This window comes from Phoxinus phoxinus (genome assembly GCF_949152265.1).
Source record: "Phoxinus phoxinus genome assembly, chromosome: 17".
In the NCBI taxonomy this organism is placed as follows: Eukaryota; Metazoa; Chordata; class Actinopteri; order Cypriniformes; family Leuciscidae; genus Phoxinus; species Phoxinus phoxinus.
Window position 1 is genome coordinate 28,633,449 of NC_136892.1, and position 17,344 is coordinate 28,650,792.

Sequence of the window (17,344 nt, forward strand, 5' to 3'; positions counted from 1 at the left end):
TGCAAAGTTACAACTTTGAGTGTTGTAACTTTGCAGATATTGTTTATGCTCAAACAGCAACATTACACACTAACTAAAGTTAGAAAAGTGAAATCATACTCAAACACCCCTTTAATTTAAGATTATTTTGGTGAAATATGTGGACTATAACATACGGTAATTATAAAATTATTAGAGACAGAAATAATCCTGAAACGGTCTGGGCTGCGTTTCCCAAAAGCATTGTGAGCCCAAGTTGATTGTAAGCCAATGTTCTCTACGATCAACTTAGCTTGTGATGCTTTTGGGAAACGCAGGACAATCATTTGGTTAAAACTATTAAAAACATTTTTTCTTCACTGAAATAAAGCTGCATAGTTAGATATATATATATAAGTTTTACCTAATTATACCTAGTAATATTAAATAAATAAATAAAAATGGCAAAAACCCATAATTTTTTTTAACTGAAAATATAAAAATAAAAGTTCAAAACATTAATACAACTATAATATAATACTAAAATAACAGATTGTCACCCTATAGATTTGAGCTTGTGGACTCAAGTGCTGAAGATCTGAACTCCTAATCAATATTATGTTGCACAGCCAATTACCCGAACACTTTAATGACTCATTGGATTGATTATTGTGTTTGTCCATTAGAACCATTGTGACCACCAACCTCAAACAAAGCAGAAACCTTTGACTTTCCTACTCTCGTTTTTCTGTTCAGTGCATTTATTTCTAATAATATAATATATCAATGCTGTTTGAAACCTTTTTAAACTATATGCATTCATTTGCATCAGAGAAGTTCTTGTTCAAAGATATTAATGTGTTATCTTATGTGGATCGACTCAGCATTTTTATATTTGCCTAATGAACCTTGAAACAATTGGACTATCAATACAAACCCTTTCCCCTGACCTGACTGAGGCGTTGGGTCATATGGCCTGATCCAACAGAAACTACTCACTTTGAGGTTACTGGATGAGCTTTCTAACTTCACTTTATGCAAACCTCAATTGTCTACAGAAAGATCAGTGTTCAGCGAGCAAACTATTCTCCCTGATGACATAATGAGATTAAAAAGTGCTTTAGTGACACCAAGTGGCCAGTCTATCTTAAATCAGGCTATATTCTGTGAAGTCACCTCCACAACTATGAAATGGTTCACATTTGCATCCTGGATTGATGGGATTTATAGTCTGATGAAATACATGTTGCAAATAAACTTCGGGTACGTTTACATGACCACAGTGTACTAAAAATGGAAGTTTTTCTATTTAGTTTTTTGCAGACGACGTTGTCGAAATGATTCCCATTCACACACATCTGCGAAAACGACTATTAACGCTGTACTTAATTATTAGCTGTCACTTTGTAAAAAAACAGCATCTATAGACTGAACACACCATGTGCATGTTCATGTCACCAGTTTCACAAATTTGCATTTTTATATTTACCGGTAAATACTTTATTTAAACTTGCACTTTGAAACCCATTTCCAAAAGTTTGCATTTTTCAGGCCCCCAAAATGCCAGTCGTAACTAGTGTAAAGAAAACGCCCAAAAAGTAAAGCTTTTACATGAAAAACAATTTAGTTGTTAAACAGCCCCGTTTACACGACAACAATGCACTAAAAATGTAAAGTTTTTATTCGCGTTTTTGAAAAGTTTTGCATACAGACGACAGTCAAAAAAAGTTGTTTTTAGTTGAAATTGTGTCATTGACCCCCTACATTTTCCAGTTATGACGTCAAAACACGGAAGACTAATTTGCTGCTAGTTCCTTTAAATTTTTCTATGGGGAATTTCAATGCATGAGTAAAATAAGGTCTGTTGTATAACATTTAATAAAAAAAAACATAAGAAAGAACGTTAGGGGTGTGAGTGTGTCGTTTACAAGTTATATTAATGCAAGGGGGGATTTCAGGTGCCGTTTAATAGAGTGGTGCAGTTCAGAACACAGATTACTGGTTCCTTTGAGATTCTCCTATGGGGTTGACAGTTTAGGAGTTAAAACAAAAGGCATTTACCACAGACCTTTTTTTACTCAAACTGTAAACCCCATAGGAAAATCTCAAAGGAACCAGTAATCTGTGTTCTGAACTGCACCACTATTAAACAGCACCTGAAACCACCCTTGCATTGATTGTATACAAAAGAACCACCAGATTTTAAATGATTCTGGGTCATTGAGTTTATTCATACAGAATTAAATTAGCAACACATTTACAAATCATGAAGAATGGGACACGTCACACAATAACAGGTGGTCACGTGACATGTTAACAGGGTTCGGTAAATGTCTATGTCCCAAGGACAATCCGGCTGGAGGATTGAGCATGCTGGCCGAAGACACTGCAAAAGCCGGTGGACCATCCAACAGGGTCACATCAGGAAATGGGATGATGGCTGAATGAAGGCTCCACTAGCTGCACCAAAGCATTATTATTCTTCCTTCTCTTCATATTTGTGTTTGAGGTCTTTCCAGAGTTTCTACACACACAAAAAAAACCACACAATTAGATCACACATGGTGAGCAGAACACATTACAGATACATCATTTATAGCTAACAGTTACTCAGATTGTACAGACACTCCAGATGTAGACGTAGCATCACAGCGTTGTATATAATGCCCTTGAATAGTTTTTATAAGATATAATCATTAGGACAAAATTATATTATTATCAAACCGAGATGTGTTTTTTAGGCTTAGGTCTATATTTTCATCCCACTGAATATTTGGTTGTAAGTTAGTTAGCCAGCGGGCTAATCAAGGTCAGTCTGCCGGTGGGTCATGAAGATATCAACTAAACTCAATGGGAAAATAACTTACCCCCCGATTTATGTTTTCAAATACCGCATCTCCAGCCTGATCAAACACCCTCTCGAAGACAACAGCGCCCACCATGATGGTTATGGCGAAAGTTGACGTTCTCCTGAAGAGCAAATTGTAGACACTTCTTACGAGCGCCATGATGGATAATGGAGTCTTCCGGAAGAAGAGGCGGGGCGATGAGCTGTCTATCAAATCCGTCGACCAATGAGTCTATAAAGCAAATACATTTTTAATTAATTAATTAATTTATTTTAGTGTTTTACAGGTTTTTTTTTTACTTTAACAGACCTATTTGAACACGTACCATTTATTTCTTATACATATAGCTAACACGTTGAATCTTTTGTAGCAGACATCTAACATAAATTAGGAATCCATTCATATATTTCGCGTATTTACCAATCAATTTATTTATTACTTTGACATTTGAGAGTAATTATGGCTTAATTTAATCAATTATAGTAATTAAACACCCCCTTTAAGAGTGGAATGGAAGCTTCCACCCCCTCTCGCACAGTCATTTGGTTTCCTCCGTAACCCGGTTGATTTTCCCACGTGACCGCTGCAACTTCCTTTCTTGTGGCAGCCATCGAGAAAAATGGTGAGGATTTTACCCAAACCAACAATCTAAATCAATCTGGTCGATTACACATGTTTAATAGCTCCGAGAACACGTTTAAAATACACATTGAGTTGCACGCTAGAGTTTGAGCACAATATTTGAAGTGATATCTTGATATAAAGTGGAAATTAATGGATAAAACGAGACAGTGGTCTGTGCGTGTAGCCTGTTAGCGTAGCCGTAGCGTAAGCTTTAACAACTTGAAACCTGCAATAATAGGTGGACAAAAGTAATGTTTTGGAACTACTTTTTGATAATGTAGATTTTAGCAGTCAACGGCCATCGGACACAAATTGACATTGTTTAAAAAAAAAACGGTTTTAGACGACACTAGTGTGAACTAACATGTTTTAAAAACCTCAACATCAGACACCCGGTGATATTAACGTTATTTGTAGGAAATTGAAGAAACCAATCCTCAATAACGGCATTTGTTTGCTTGTGATATTTGTACACAAGTCCACACGAGTCTGTAATATGGTTAAATATTAACATATTCCTATTGTATTATATATTAAATATTAATATTCCTCCTGGAGGGCCTGTGTCCTGCTGAGTTTAGCTCTTTCCTCCACACCTGTCTGGAAGTTTATAGTTTGCCTAGAAAGTCCTTGATGAGCTGGCTCAGGTGTTTCATTTTGGTTGGAGCTCAACTTTGCTGGACATTGACTCTCCAGGAGCAGTATTGTACACCCCTGGTTTGACACACACATGTGTGTCTGTATATATATTATGTGGTTGAAATGATTCTAATAGATCTTGTTATTGTAGGCAAAGATCAAGGCCAGGGACCTGCGTGGAAAGAAAAAGGAGGAGCTGCTGAAGCAGCTGGATGATCTGAAGGTGGAGCTGTCCCAGCTCAGAGTTGCCAAGGTGACCGGTGGAGCTGCCTCCAAACTCTCCAAGATGTGAGTGCTTGCTGCGAGTCACTTGTGTTAGTCTTTGCCAGAGTTTACTATTTGTGGACTCATGCTTTTGGCCTGAATGTGCTGTATGGGAAGAACAATTGTTTGGGGCCCTCCTGCGATTCAGTGCCAGCTTTAGTGTAATGGGAATGTGGGTGAACTCCTTAGTGTCTCTTTACACTAGAGTCTCTTTAGTGTGCTCTGATCTAAGAACTAAAAGAACATTCAAGGTTTATATATGCGTATTATTACATGTACATATATACACAGGGTGTGAAATTAACTTTCACTCAACTGACAATTTGGCTACTAAACCAAGTTACCGGCCTTTCAGATCTTGTGGGTATTAATTTTTTTCCTAGTAGATTAACTACTTTGGAGATTATTTATATATTTTTAAACAATTTGAATTTCAGACATTAATTTCTTGTTCAAACAAAACAAGAGCCATCTCCTCTCTTTCACAATGTATTTTAGGTGGACAGATCAATACAGCACAAATAACACAATACAATTATTGTACAATTAAAACTTTTCTGTTAATAAAATGCTTTTTAATCTTCGCTTTTGCAAATCAATGCAAATTAACAAGCGCCGTTATTTTGCGTAGTGACATGCATGTTCAAGTAAGCCAGATATGTGCAGATTGTGTGCAATGCGCTTTAATATATCATGACTAACGAGTTGAGTGTGCTACATCTGCACAGATTTGGCTTTCACACTTTTCACAATAAACAAGTAACCAAATTAGCGAATGATTTGACTGCGTTACCCACCACAGTTGATTTTTACACTGTTGGCGGGTGTTAATTTCAAACCCTATATAGATAGTAAATGTGGTCCATATATTTAGAACATTTTTGATGGTATGCACTATGCAGCATTTTCTATTGATTTTGAATCCGTAGTTGAAGACTACATTTGAAAATGTTAAGCATTATTCTGACATTGATTTCTCTCTTTTCAGCCGCGTGGTTCGCAAGTCCATCGCTAGAGTCCTCACAGTTATCAACCAGACACAGAAGGAGAATTTGAGGAAATTCTACAAGGTCAGTTTAATACCACTAAAACATGCACTGCTGGAAATGCCTTTCCAAGAAAAAGAGAATATAGAATAGAGGGCAGGGTTTTACTTTAGCGCACCTCTCATCCCTCGCTCATAGCGGACTGACGGTTAGTGGAGTGGTTAAGGATATTCATCTGAAGCCGTCCTAATGACCTCATCAGAGAGGGAACAACATTACAGAGCTTAAGCAAATTTTCAGATTTTGATTAAAGATTGCCACGACAAAATTATTTATGTGTACTAACTTGCACGGATTAACTGTTCACCACAAGACTAGTGAGGTGCGCTAACAAAGTAAATGGGGGTCATTTCTGAAGTGGGAAGCTATGATTGTCATGTTACAATCATTGTATTCAGATATCATGCATTATTAGACGAAAACCCACGACTACACAACACATCCGTTTGGACTCCAGCAAGAACGATCACCCAGCACTCCTCCAGCACAAGTGGAGATAGTGTGAATACTCTCTTGCTATAGAAATACGGTTGTTCACAGCAGAGTCTTTAAATGACGCTCATCTGCTGTGAGCGGCCGACAGAACGTTTATATGCCGGCTTATATCTTTTTTGGAGATAATTGGGTTTTCATACTATTATAGTTTAGGGATTGTTTATTATTAAGTGGAAAACTATGTGTTTTGGCCGTTCGTTTACACTACAGCAGCGTTTTGTGGGCCTGAAAATGCAGATTTTTAAAAACGGTGACATCATGCGCATCACATGTTCAGGTTATATATGCGTAGAGTTTCTTTACAAAGTAACATCGCCATATACTGGTCAATGCAAAACTTTTCAAAAGCGCAAAGGAAAAACTATTCTGTATATATTGCTATTTACAATGTTAGGGATGCATGATATATTGGCCACCATATTGGTATCGGCAGATATTGTTAACTTTTAATGTCGTCATTATCTGTCCAATATAAAATAATTTGGCTGATAAATGGATTATTTCCTTCAGCTGAGAGACTTCAGATGTGCACTGTTCGCCATGATGGTTTTGAATTGTTTGAAATATGATTGGAATCACTTAAAAAAAGGAAAATAGTTAGTGCAACGTGCAGCACAAGTCTGTCATATAGGCTACATAAAATTATAATTGTGTTTGTGACATGGCTTTTAATGGTGAGACTTGTTTTTGTAATTAGGCTCTTAAATTATATAAACTTGGATTTAGATTTATCGCCCAATATATCGGTTATCAGCTTTAAAATATAAAGAATTATCGGTATCAATCAAAATATTCATATTGGTGCATCCCTTGTTAACAACTATGGAAACTGTCTTCACAGTCTGAGAACTGCTCCTTTACTTTAAAGGTAGGGTAGGTAGGATTTATATAAAAACTTTTTACCAAATTTGATTAAACTTTCTATATATATCAATGCATAATTAAAATGTAAGTACTCTGATAAAAAGAGTATAAAAATCGAGTGACTCTAGACCGTTTAATCTTCATTAAAGACAGCTCATTATTTCCATTCGGGACGAATCACAGGATTGGCTTGCGCGACTGTCTCACACTCCGTCGCCATGACTACCGCCGTTATTACTGGCTCTGCCCACGTGCGCGCAGTCGCGCACCCGTTTTTAGGTGGGAGTGAATGGAATTAATGAGCTGTGTTTATTGAAGATTATATACACTAGAGCGACTCGGTTTTTTATACTCGCTATTTCAGAGTACTTGCATTTTAATTATGCATTGGTATATAAAGACAGTTTAAACAAATTTGAAAGTTTTTTTTAGACAATTCTGACCTACCCTACCTTTAAATATGGAAGCTATAAGTGTTTGTAAATGTCAGTCCATTATATTCTAACGGCCCTGTTCTTTTCATTTTCAGGGTAAGAAGTACAAGCCTTTGGACCTGAGGCCCAAGAAGACCCGTGCCATCCGTCGTCTGCTGACCAAACACGAGGAGAACCTGATGAACAAGAAGATGCAGAGGAAGTCCCGCCTTTACTCCATGCGCAAATTCGCCATCAAGGCTTAAGAGGCTGTACTGTTTTTCACTGAAAAATAAACTCCCCACCCTGGAAATAAGAGTCTTGAGTCTGTGTCTCTCTGAAGCAGCAATAGGGATTCCTAAGATATATGAAGTGTTGATGGCATATGGTACTTGTCTTATCTATCTAGATCAGTGTTTTTCAACAGGTGAGTTGAGTGGGTTGTGCAGGGTGTAGTCAAAGAAACAAAAAATAAGTCTAGATGTTTTTTGATTGCGAGATTTATTTTGAAAGGTGTGCATTAAGTTAACTCTTGTCAAAGCGTGACTGAGGAAAACAATGTCCTGATTCAGGATCTGCTGTAAGATATGCTAGTGGCATTATTCAAATGTTATTTTCATAGCTTATGAAACAAATTTCTAAAACGATGTCCTGATTCAGGATCTGCTGTCAGACATTATATTGTGCTCTCTGCATTTGCACGCTCTCTGTATTTGCACGATCACATCACTATTTATAAATAAAAAGCAAATTAAATTACAAGCATGCAATGTTACATTGTTTGTAAACCATGAAATTAACAATAAATAACATGATTGGCATGTCTCGTGTTAGCTGGGAAGGATTTGCATGCAGGTATGATGTTCATTCAACTCATCCGGATGATTTATTAACAGCTCAGGTTAGTGTTGTGTAGGCCTGTGCATTAGTTTGTAGCCTTAATCCAAAATACTCTATTTTCACTTTGTGCTGGTTTCTATTTTTTGACTGCTCTCAGGATTGTTTTGTGTACAAAATCTGTCACAGGGGCAACACTAGTAAGTTACACTTTTGTTCCTTTTAGGTACTGTGCACCTTAAGTCACAATAACCATGGGAAGATGTGGGTCACATGGCCAAACCACTGATCTAGATAAAGAATATTTTGGTTTCATGGTCTGACATGTTTTTTTTGCAGTGAAGTTACTGGAATCTACAGTATGCTTTATCTTTACTGTCAACTATGTAAAAAAAAGTTATTAAAAAGTAGAATAAAACTCAAGATCTTTCAAATAACTTGATGTAAAAACTTTTAAAGGGCTTGTTTAGGTTATTAACTTTAAAATATTCTGCAGCACAAACAGATTTAAAGGGATAGTTCACCGAAAAATGGAAATTATGTCATCTATTCACCCTAAATTTTATGACAGCAAACATATGATTCAGTTATTTATTTTTATTTTTTACAAATCCTTTTTAAAGATATTTTTTCACTTTAAATGTACATTGTTTTTTACAGAAAATTATTTTAAAATATTTTCCAGATAATATTTAAATAATCTCTGGCTGTAGAACAGAAACATGATAAAATCAAATAAAAAAGAAAATACATTTAATTTGATATTTTTCATAATGGCATGCATGGTCAAGCATCACTTAAATTGTGTACAAAACATGGTGCAAACTTAAAATATTTGTTATAATATTTGCACGCTCAAATTACAAATGGCCGCACAACACAAGCTCTTATGTTAAAAATAAGTTGGTCTAGCCGTCATCTTCATCATCCTGTTCTCTGTTTAAACTCGTCCATCTCTCACTTCTCTCCTCGATGCTGTCTTCTTCATCCTCGTCTTCATCCAGTTGCTCAGATCCGCTGACGAGAAGCTCCCCGCCGGGACTGAACACACAGCCGAACGCCGAGTCCTTATGACCCTGACACACACACACACACACACACAATGAGGTTTTGTGATGTCATGTCATCATAATGCTAAACATGACCAGTCAAAGGTTCTCGATCACCTGCAGCCTCTTCACACACACTCCAGTGGTCGTGTCCCAAATCCTCACCTGATGAAGAGATGTGTCAAAATCAAGTGCAGCACAGACTTTGTGTGTGTGTGTGTGTGTGTGTGTGTGTTTTACCGTGTCGCCTTCAGCGGCGGATGCTAAAACCCGTCCGTCTCTGGAGAAGGCCAGACTCCTGACCCACACACGCTCACAACCTCCCAACACAAACAGACACGCGGGACGCTTCGGCGACCACACACGCACCGTCCCGTCCCATGAGCCTGAGGCCTGAAACACACACACGTGCAATACACAAACAAATCATGTATATAATGTTACAAAAGATTTCGATTTCAAATAAATGCTGTTCTTTCGAATGTCCTATTCATCAAAGAATCCTGAAGAAACATGAATCAGTTTTCACAAAAATATTAAGCAACTCAACTGTTGTCAACATTGATAATAATCAGAAATGTTTCTTGAGCAGCAAATCATTATATTATGATTTCTGAAGGGTCATGTGACACTGAAGACCTGAAAATTCAGCTTTGATCACAGGAATAAATTACATTTAAACATTTATTTGAATATAGTATAGAAAAAGTTATTTTAAATTGTAATAATCTTTCAGAATTGTATTGTGTTTACTGTATTTTTGATCAAACAAATGCAGTCTTGGCGAACTTCTTTCAAATATATAAATCTGAATAGTAGTGTACATTTATAATGCTCTTCACCAAACACATAATTGTTTGATAGGAAGAGGACAAGAATTCCACACATTGAACTTCATTTAGGGGCTTTTATGTCGTTTTAATTGTACACTCTTAAAATGAAAACTTCCCAAAGAAGGTTTTCACAGCGATGCCATAGAAGAACCATTGTTGGTTCCCCAAAGAGCCTCTCAGGGAACAGTTCTTAAAATAACCTTTTTTTTTTTCTTACTGTGAAGATAATTTTTATAATCTGAAGAAACTTTTTCCATAAAGAACCTTTTACGGAAAGGAATGTTTCCATGGATGTCAAAAGTTCTTAATTGAACCGTCAACGCCGATAAAGAACCTTTATTTTTAAGAGAGCACTCTTTGAAAAAAAGTTAAATTGTGACTTAATTTTAATATACCTTTTAAGCTAAAAAGTTATATATGTGACCCTGGATCACAAAACCAGCCACATATATAATGTATATTGGGTCAAATACATTGTATGGGTCAAAATTTAGGATATTAAGTAAAGATCATGTTCCATGAAGATATTTTGTAAACTTCCAACCGTAAATATATAAAACATTTATTTTTGTGAGTGAATGCCGCACAATCGTGAACATAAATGCACAACTTTAAAGGAGATTTTCTCAATGTTTAGTTTTTTTTGCACCCTCAGATTCCAGATTTTATAATAGTTGTATCTCGGCCAAATATTGTCCTATCCTAACAAACAACACATCAGTGGAAAGCTTATTTATTCAGCTTACATATAATGTATACATCTCAATTTCAAAAGATTGACCCATGTGACTGGTTTTGTGGTCCAGGGTCACATATAAGGAGAAATGTCTTAAATTATTGCAAAATACTTTAATGTTAAAGGGCTATTTCATTTTTTCTAGTGATAAAGTATGTTTACAGGCTGCTATACTTCATAACATACAAATGCAATTAAAAATGGATTAAAACAAAATGAATTAGCCTAATTAAAACTAAATCCATAAAACGATCTCATGATGGGAACCCCTAAAAGGTTCTCTATATGAAATGCCTTTCTGCCTTTCCTTATGAAATGAGAGTGTGTAAGGGAAAACTCAGCACGAAATTATATGCATTCTTTTGAGTGCAAGGATACGATTAATTTTCACAAACTATTTCTCAACAACAAATCTGCTCACCAGCATCCCAGTGACAGAGAAACAGAGACAGGCCACATTTCCCAGGTGCCCCTGTAATGTCACGACCTCATGTCCGCCATGAAGTGTCCACACTCTCACGGACCGGTCCCAGGAGCCCGTGGCCTGTGGCGAAGGGAGAGAAAGAAGAGGTGATGCAGCTCACGCTGAACGGCTCGGTAAAGCGGCGCGGAGAGAGTGTGAGAGTCGTACCACACACTGCGAGTCTGAGGAGAAGACGCTGCTCTGGACAGCTGCAGTGTGACCCCGCAGCTCCTCAAACATCTCCCCGCACTGAAACACCAAACATCAGATTCTCAAAAACACCTGTTACTACACGAGCAGAGTCCAACAGCTCTGTCCTCAGATCAGGTTTAGGGTTAGTGATCTGAAACAACCCTTTAACCGCAAGTACACTTCGTCATAATGCTCATCCCACACCAGTCTAATGCTGTACGGATAATGAAAGTAAGGGAATTTCAATTTTTTTTTTTTACAAAAAACATTTACAAAATTTTATTATATTAACTGAAAAATATTTTTTAGACATATTATTACTTATTTTCTCTCTAGTCAGAAATCATGATTTTAATCTTTTATTTTATTATATTATATTCTAAAATATTTTATTTGAATAACAAATCTGATTTTTTTGTTGGTTTTTAAAGTCGTGTACATTGCTATGTTTTTTATTATATTTTTTAAAAGAAAATAATATTAAACATGTAGATATTAGAGGAAATATTTAAATATAAGGATAATTTTAAATGAGTTTTAGCTTTAAAGCAGTTACAAGATCAAATCTTTAAAAAAAGAATTAAACAAATTGAAATATATATATAATAGACAAAGTAGAATATAATATAATATAATAAAGAAATATATAATAGACAAAGTATAGTATATTAATAACATAAACATTTAAATAATATATAATTGACAAAGTATAAGTATGATAAAAAATATAATATTAACAAAGAATAATATAATACTAACAAAGCATATCATATAATATATATAATTTATTATAATATTAGCATAACATTTTTAAAATACATAATATACAAAGTATAATATAAAGTATGATAAATTAGTGACAAAAAGTATAATATAATATTAACATAAAAATAATATATAAGCATAAAGTATACTATTAACATAAAAAAGAAAATAATATATAAGCATATATAAGTATACTATATAGTATTAACATAATATATATATATATATAATAGACAGTATAATATGATATAACATATAATATAATATAGGCCTATAATATTAACGTAAAACATTAAATATAATAGACAAAGTATAATATTATGCACTTAATATATTTCTCACATTACATAAATGGCTCTTTATACATGAAAATATATAATATGTGCCTTTTTAGGAAGTGCTTGCGCAGTCAAGTACCACTCAAAATGGAGGTGTCTGAAAGTATGATTTTAAAAAGGGAAGTGTTTGTTTCATTTGGTTCAATATATTTGTCCCTCTATTTCTGTATGTTTTAAAAGGGGAAGTGCATGCTTGTTTTAGACACAGGTTCCTGAGCTATAGAAATGTTAGTTGCAATTCAATTCATGTTTATTTGTAGGCTATAGCTCTTTTCACAATAGGCCTACACATCATTTCAAAGCAGCTTTACAGAAAGTGCATGAGTCCATATAACAATTTAGAATGTTCTGTACAAGTAATGTATTTCAGAAATGTACATATACAAAAATCACAGTTAGCTAAAAATGTATTAATTTAAAAAATGTAGTAGCTAATTTAATGCAGATACAATGAGCTCATTAATACTTGTTTGTCAACAAATGATTATGATTATTTAGGGGTAGTTTCTCACCTGAACTCTCCAGATCAGCGCCCTGTTGTCCCATCCACCCGACAGCAGCCACTGACCGTCCGGACTGAAGCTCACCGTCTCCACACTCCGCGTGTGGCCTGAGGTTCAGAACAACAACTAGCACCACATTTAGGCTGAAACTACGGTAGCCTATAGGCTATATTCTTCTAAAGGTGATTATAAAGCAAACTCTGATGACGATAATGATATGATGAAGCATTAATGAATTAGGCCTATTTGAGTGAATCTGCTTCCAGCGAACGGTCATTGTGAACGTCAACACACCTGTCAGTGTGTGTGTGCATTTTGCGCTCGAGCGGCACCAGATTCTGACGGTACAGTCGTGCGACGCGCTCGCGAACAGCTGACCATCCGCGGAGAAAACACACGACTTCACTGGACCTGCGGGTTTATTTCAAAAACAAAAAAAAACATTTTTTTAAATTTTAGAATTGCCCTCATTAAATATGCTACTTCTGCTACACTGGATGGACTCGTTATGTAGGCTACTAGGCCTATATCGTGTAGGCTACATTTTCTTTCTATCTAGTCAATTTTATCTTTTACCTGTTTAACTAGTTTAAATAAACTAGTTTAACTAGTTTTATTAGCAGAACCTTACTCTTTATTACTCTAAAGAGTAGGCTAATGTTTGTCTATAAATGTTTTGATGTGGTTGTGAGGGGCACATTGTAACCACCATATGACCGCTTAAAATAATAAAAAATATATACAAGTCAAACCAAAATATTTTCTCAATACAATACAATTATTAACTTTTTTCATATAAAATAATGGCATTTTTTATCATTAAAAATAATTTTTTTTTTGAGTTTGACAACAAACACACCGGAAAACACAGCTATACAGCATCGTTCAAAACAAAATAATGATTAATAATTTCTGAACATTGACTCTCAGTCTTTATTTACATGTTTCTCAATAGAATTCATAAAAGTATAGAATATAATAGCATATTTCTAATAGGGGCACATTGTAACGCAGTGTGTAACATGCCCCAGCTCTGATGCACAACTGGGATTTAAACCCTGCTAGTGTCTTCTACTGGTTAGCGAAGGATTAAAGAACTATCTCAACTGTTAAATAACAGATTGGATATTAAAATAATATCAGATTTGTCTAATTTTAAATGATCACAAAAAATGGAGATGAAAAAATAATAAGAAATGTAATTTTGCTATGTTTTAATAAATGTTCAGTGATATCTTACAAAGATTTCTGAATTTTGGCGCAATTCTTTCTCTATATATATAGGCCTAGTGTTGATATGGCAACTAGTAAATAGTCCAAGTTTCGTCATGCTGGCATGTGTGGAAGTATTTAAAACAAGTGTTACAACTAGCCCCGCGTTACGTTGTGCCCCACGCTCCGCTAGCTGCCAATGGAGGGACAGAAAGCTCTCAGATTTCATCAAAAAGATCTTAATTTGTCTTCCAAAGATGAACGAAATTCTTACAGGTTTGGAACGACACGAGGGTGAGGTATTAATGACACAATTGTCATTTTTTTGGGTGAACGACCCCTTTAATGTACCCGAGTGTCCGCTGAGTGTGGCCAGGTGTTCTGCGCTGCTGGCGTTCCACAGGTACAGTCGGCCATCATCACAGCAGCTGAGCAGAAGCTGACAGTCAGGTGAGAACACACAGCAGTTCACCTGAGACAGACAACAACATGAACACACTGCTCTGGCTATTTAAAGTATACAAACAAACACGACCTACCTCTCCTTTGTGTCTGGAAAAATATCTAATGTTGGACACGCTGAAGTCCTCTGAGGGATGACGCCACGTGTTTCCTTTTTCATGAGAAAGCAACATTTCAGAAATGTCAAAAATGTAATAATTCATCGAACATGGTCAATGAATGATGGAGCTTAGCTGCAGTTAGTGTTCAGCCCAGTTTTGTTTGGGTTTTTGTATCCCGAGTTACGGTCTCTTGAGTGAATGAGGGCTGTGTGTGTGTGTGTGTGCGTGCGCGCGCTTTATTACAATCCTGGTTTAGACAGTCATTAACTCTGAAAACACAAGCTGAGTTGGTTGGCACCACTGATTTTAAGTCATGCAAGAAGTACATAAAACTCACTTCAAAATTATTTTATAAGCTCATGATGTGAATGATGCACTATATTACAAGTATTTTGTGACCTACTGTACAAAAAATTAATCCTAAAATACATTAAAAACAAAACCATATTTCTAGATGTTATAATGGAAGCTTGTTTCCGCCACTGAATAAAACAACATAAAAGATAATTGCGACTTTTTAATCTGACAATTCTGACTTTTTCCCTCAGAATTGTGAGTCGCAATTGTAAGTAAAAAAAGTCGCAATTTCCTTTTTTATGTTTTATTCAAAGGTGGAAACAAGCTTCCATATGTTAAAGCTTCAATTTTGGTTTCATTTTTCATGACTCATAGTAATTCCATCCATTTGCGCATTAAATAACCCTAATAATAAATATATTATTATAAATAAATTATATTAGGCCTACTTGAATTACATGAAAACATAAAACTAATATTTCATACAAATAGGCCTACTTAATATTTCTACTAATATATTTCATAACTATGTGAAATATTATAAAGAAATATGTTAGTAACATGTCAGTTGATTCTAGGTTGAAGGAGAGAAATCTGTTCGAGAATCCCAAATTTCCACATACTGTAGGCTATGCATCTTTCCACTGTCCCGTTAAATGCGTCACTATGCATGTCTGTTCATGCTGTGTGTGTAATAATATGTGTATGAATACCAGTTTACCCCATGACCCTTCAGAAGTCCTAACATGTTAGTGTCATCCCGTATATTTGAGAAATGACCCCCCCAGGCACTATACTCCATGCCTGGCTGTTTCTGAGATACTGTGTTAGTGAGGAAGACATCTGTGTTCCAGCCTCACAGCGAGAGAGAGTAACTGACGTAGGCTGTCTGTCTGAATGTTTACTCTTAACAGCAGGATGTTTAGCGGGTCGTTTGCATGAGCTTCACGCAGCTCGCTATCAGCAGGAGATGTGTTAGTCATTCTGTGTGTCCTCTCACGCCTATGCAGGAAACAATGAACCTTTCACCTTTACTGAATAACAGTCACTTTGATAGAAACAAATGCAAATAAATCAAAATCATGTATACAATTAGGATAGCTAAATATATAATCAACTTAATCTACAAGAGAGTAGACAATGCATCGCATATCTGTTTTTGTTGACGTCAAATGTTGTGCGTCAAATCAAGCTCTTTTGGTGCATCGTTGGTGTAATATCATAAGTATAATATGTTTGTTTTTAGGAAATTTTTGATTTGGTATTGTGTTAGATTGCAACTTGTAAAGCTGGTTCTTGAAGCCAAAGTTGAGAACTTTTTAAGAGGAAGTTGAGCTCTCTGCCCTGCATGATAAGGGGGCTATAATTGAATTGTGGAAAAAAAAATTGTGTGTGTGTGTTGGTAAACACGTTGGATAAAATACCCCCACAAAGATGAATGCAATATCTGATATCCATGTCCTTGTGGGGACATTTTGGCGAGGAAAACAGCTTATAAATCTAAAAGTGATATTTTTTGAAAATGTAAAAATGCAAAAAGTTTTCTCTGATGGGTTGGTTTAGGGGTAGGGGTAGTGTAGGAAGTAAAATATACAGTTTGCACTATGGAAAGTTCCCATAAAATGTGTGTGTGTGTGTGTGTGTGTGTGTGTGCGCGGATATGTGTAGGTGTGCAACAATGCCTGTTTTGGAGAATTACTGAAGTCATATCTTTGTAGGAAACAGGAAAGCATCACTCTCATGTGTTTTTCGCATTTAATATATATTTGATCTGCTCTGCGTCATCTACCGCAATAACCCATAACCACAGGAAGACAATACACTGATGGAAAGTCAAGACAGATGTTTGAATCAAATGACTTTTCAGTTGTCTTCTGCATCTTGTCAACTGTAGGGGAAAGATCATAACTGTGACCTCTAGTATTGTGTTACGGTATCTCTCACTGACAGGCCTTTCCTTCACACACAATCTGTGGTAGAACAAGATATTAGCTTGAATCCATTAACTAAACTAAAATTGTTCTGTTAGACCAACAGGTCTTTTAACTTTTATAAATACAACTTTTTTTGTTTAAGACACCTCTTGTTATACCAAGTAAGCAATAATTAATCTAATTCTATAAATAAATAAATATCCCATTAAAGGGATAGTTCACCCAAAAATTCTAATTAGCCCCTGATTTACTCACCCTCAAGTCATCATGAGATTCTTCTTTCAGACAAATACAATCAGAGTTATATTAAAAAATGTCCTGGCTCTTTTGAAGCTTTATAATGGCAGTGATCGGTTGTATAATTTTTGCAGTAGTAGGCTATACGTCCATGATAAAAGTGCTCCACGCGGCTCTGGCGGGTTCATAAAGGCCTTCTGAAGTGAAGCGATGCGTTCGTGTATGAAAAATAT

At 35.7% G+C, this 17,344-nt stretch overlaps 3 protein-coding genes across 4 annotated transcripts; 1 reads left to right on the forward strand and 2 right to left on the reverse strand.

The window, feature by feature from the left end:
- Positions 1–1,621: 1,621 nt before the first annotated feature.
- On the reverse strand, positions 1,622–3,013 carry uqcr10 (ubiquinol-cytochrome c reductase, complex III subunit X). Its single transcript, XM_079587198.1, has 2 exons — positions 2,826–3,013; positions 1,622–2,482 (listed from the first exon to the last, which is right to left on the reverse strand). Exons 1-2 carry the CDS (start codon positions 2,964–2,966, stop codon positions 2,435–2,437), a joined length of 189 nt encoding a protein of 62 aa, XP_079443324.1. The 5' UTR covers positions 2,967–3,013; the 3' UTR covers positions 1,622–2,434.
- Positions 3,014–3,071: 58 nt separating this feature from the next.
- On the forward strand, positions 3,072–7,470 carry rpl35 (ribosomal protein L35). Its single transcript, XM_079587197.1, has 4 exons — positions 3,072–3,429; positions 4,222–4,358; positions 5,323–5,404; positions 7,269–7,470. The coding sequence occupies exons 1-4, from the start codon at positions 3,427–3,429 to the stop codon at positions 7,416–7,418; spliced, it is 372 nt and encodes a 123-aa protein (XP_079443323.1). The 5' UTR covers positions 3,072–3,426; the 3' UTR covers positions 7,419–7,470.
- Positions 7,471–8,391: 921 nt separating this feature from the next.
- Positions 8,392–14,870, reverse strand: wdr38 (WD repeat domain 38). Of its 2 annotated transcripts, XM_079587195.1 has the most exons (9): positions 14,620–14,870; positions 14,432–14,552; positions 13,163–13,279; positions 12,878–12,975; positions 11,239–11,319; positions 11,029–11,151; positions 9,279–9,431; positions 9,156–9,203; positions 8,392–9,065 (listed from the first exon to the last, which is right to left on the reverse strand). In XM_079587195.1, the coding sequence occupies exons 1-9, from the start codon at positions 14,743–14,745 to the stop codon at positions 8,898–8,900; spliced, it is 1,035 nt and encodes a 344-aa protein (XP_079443321.1). In that variant the 5' UTR covers positions 14,746–14,870; the 3' UTR covers positions 8,392–8,897. The 2 variants fall into 2 exon arrangements, with proteins under 2 accessions (XP_079443321.1, XP_079443322.1); XM_079587196.1 differs by lacking the exon at positions 11,239–11,319 and having other exon boundaries at positions 14,620–14,849.
- Between the last annotated feature and the right edge of the window lie 2,474 nt (positions 14,871–17,344).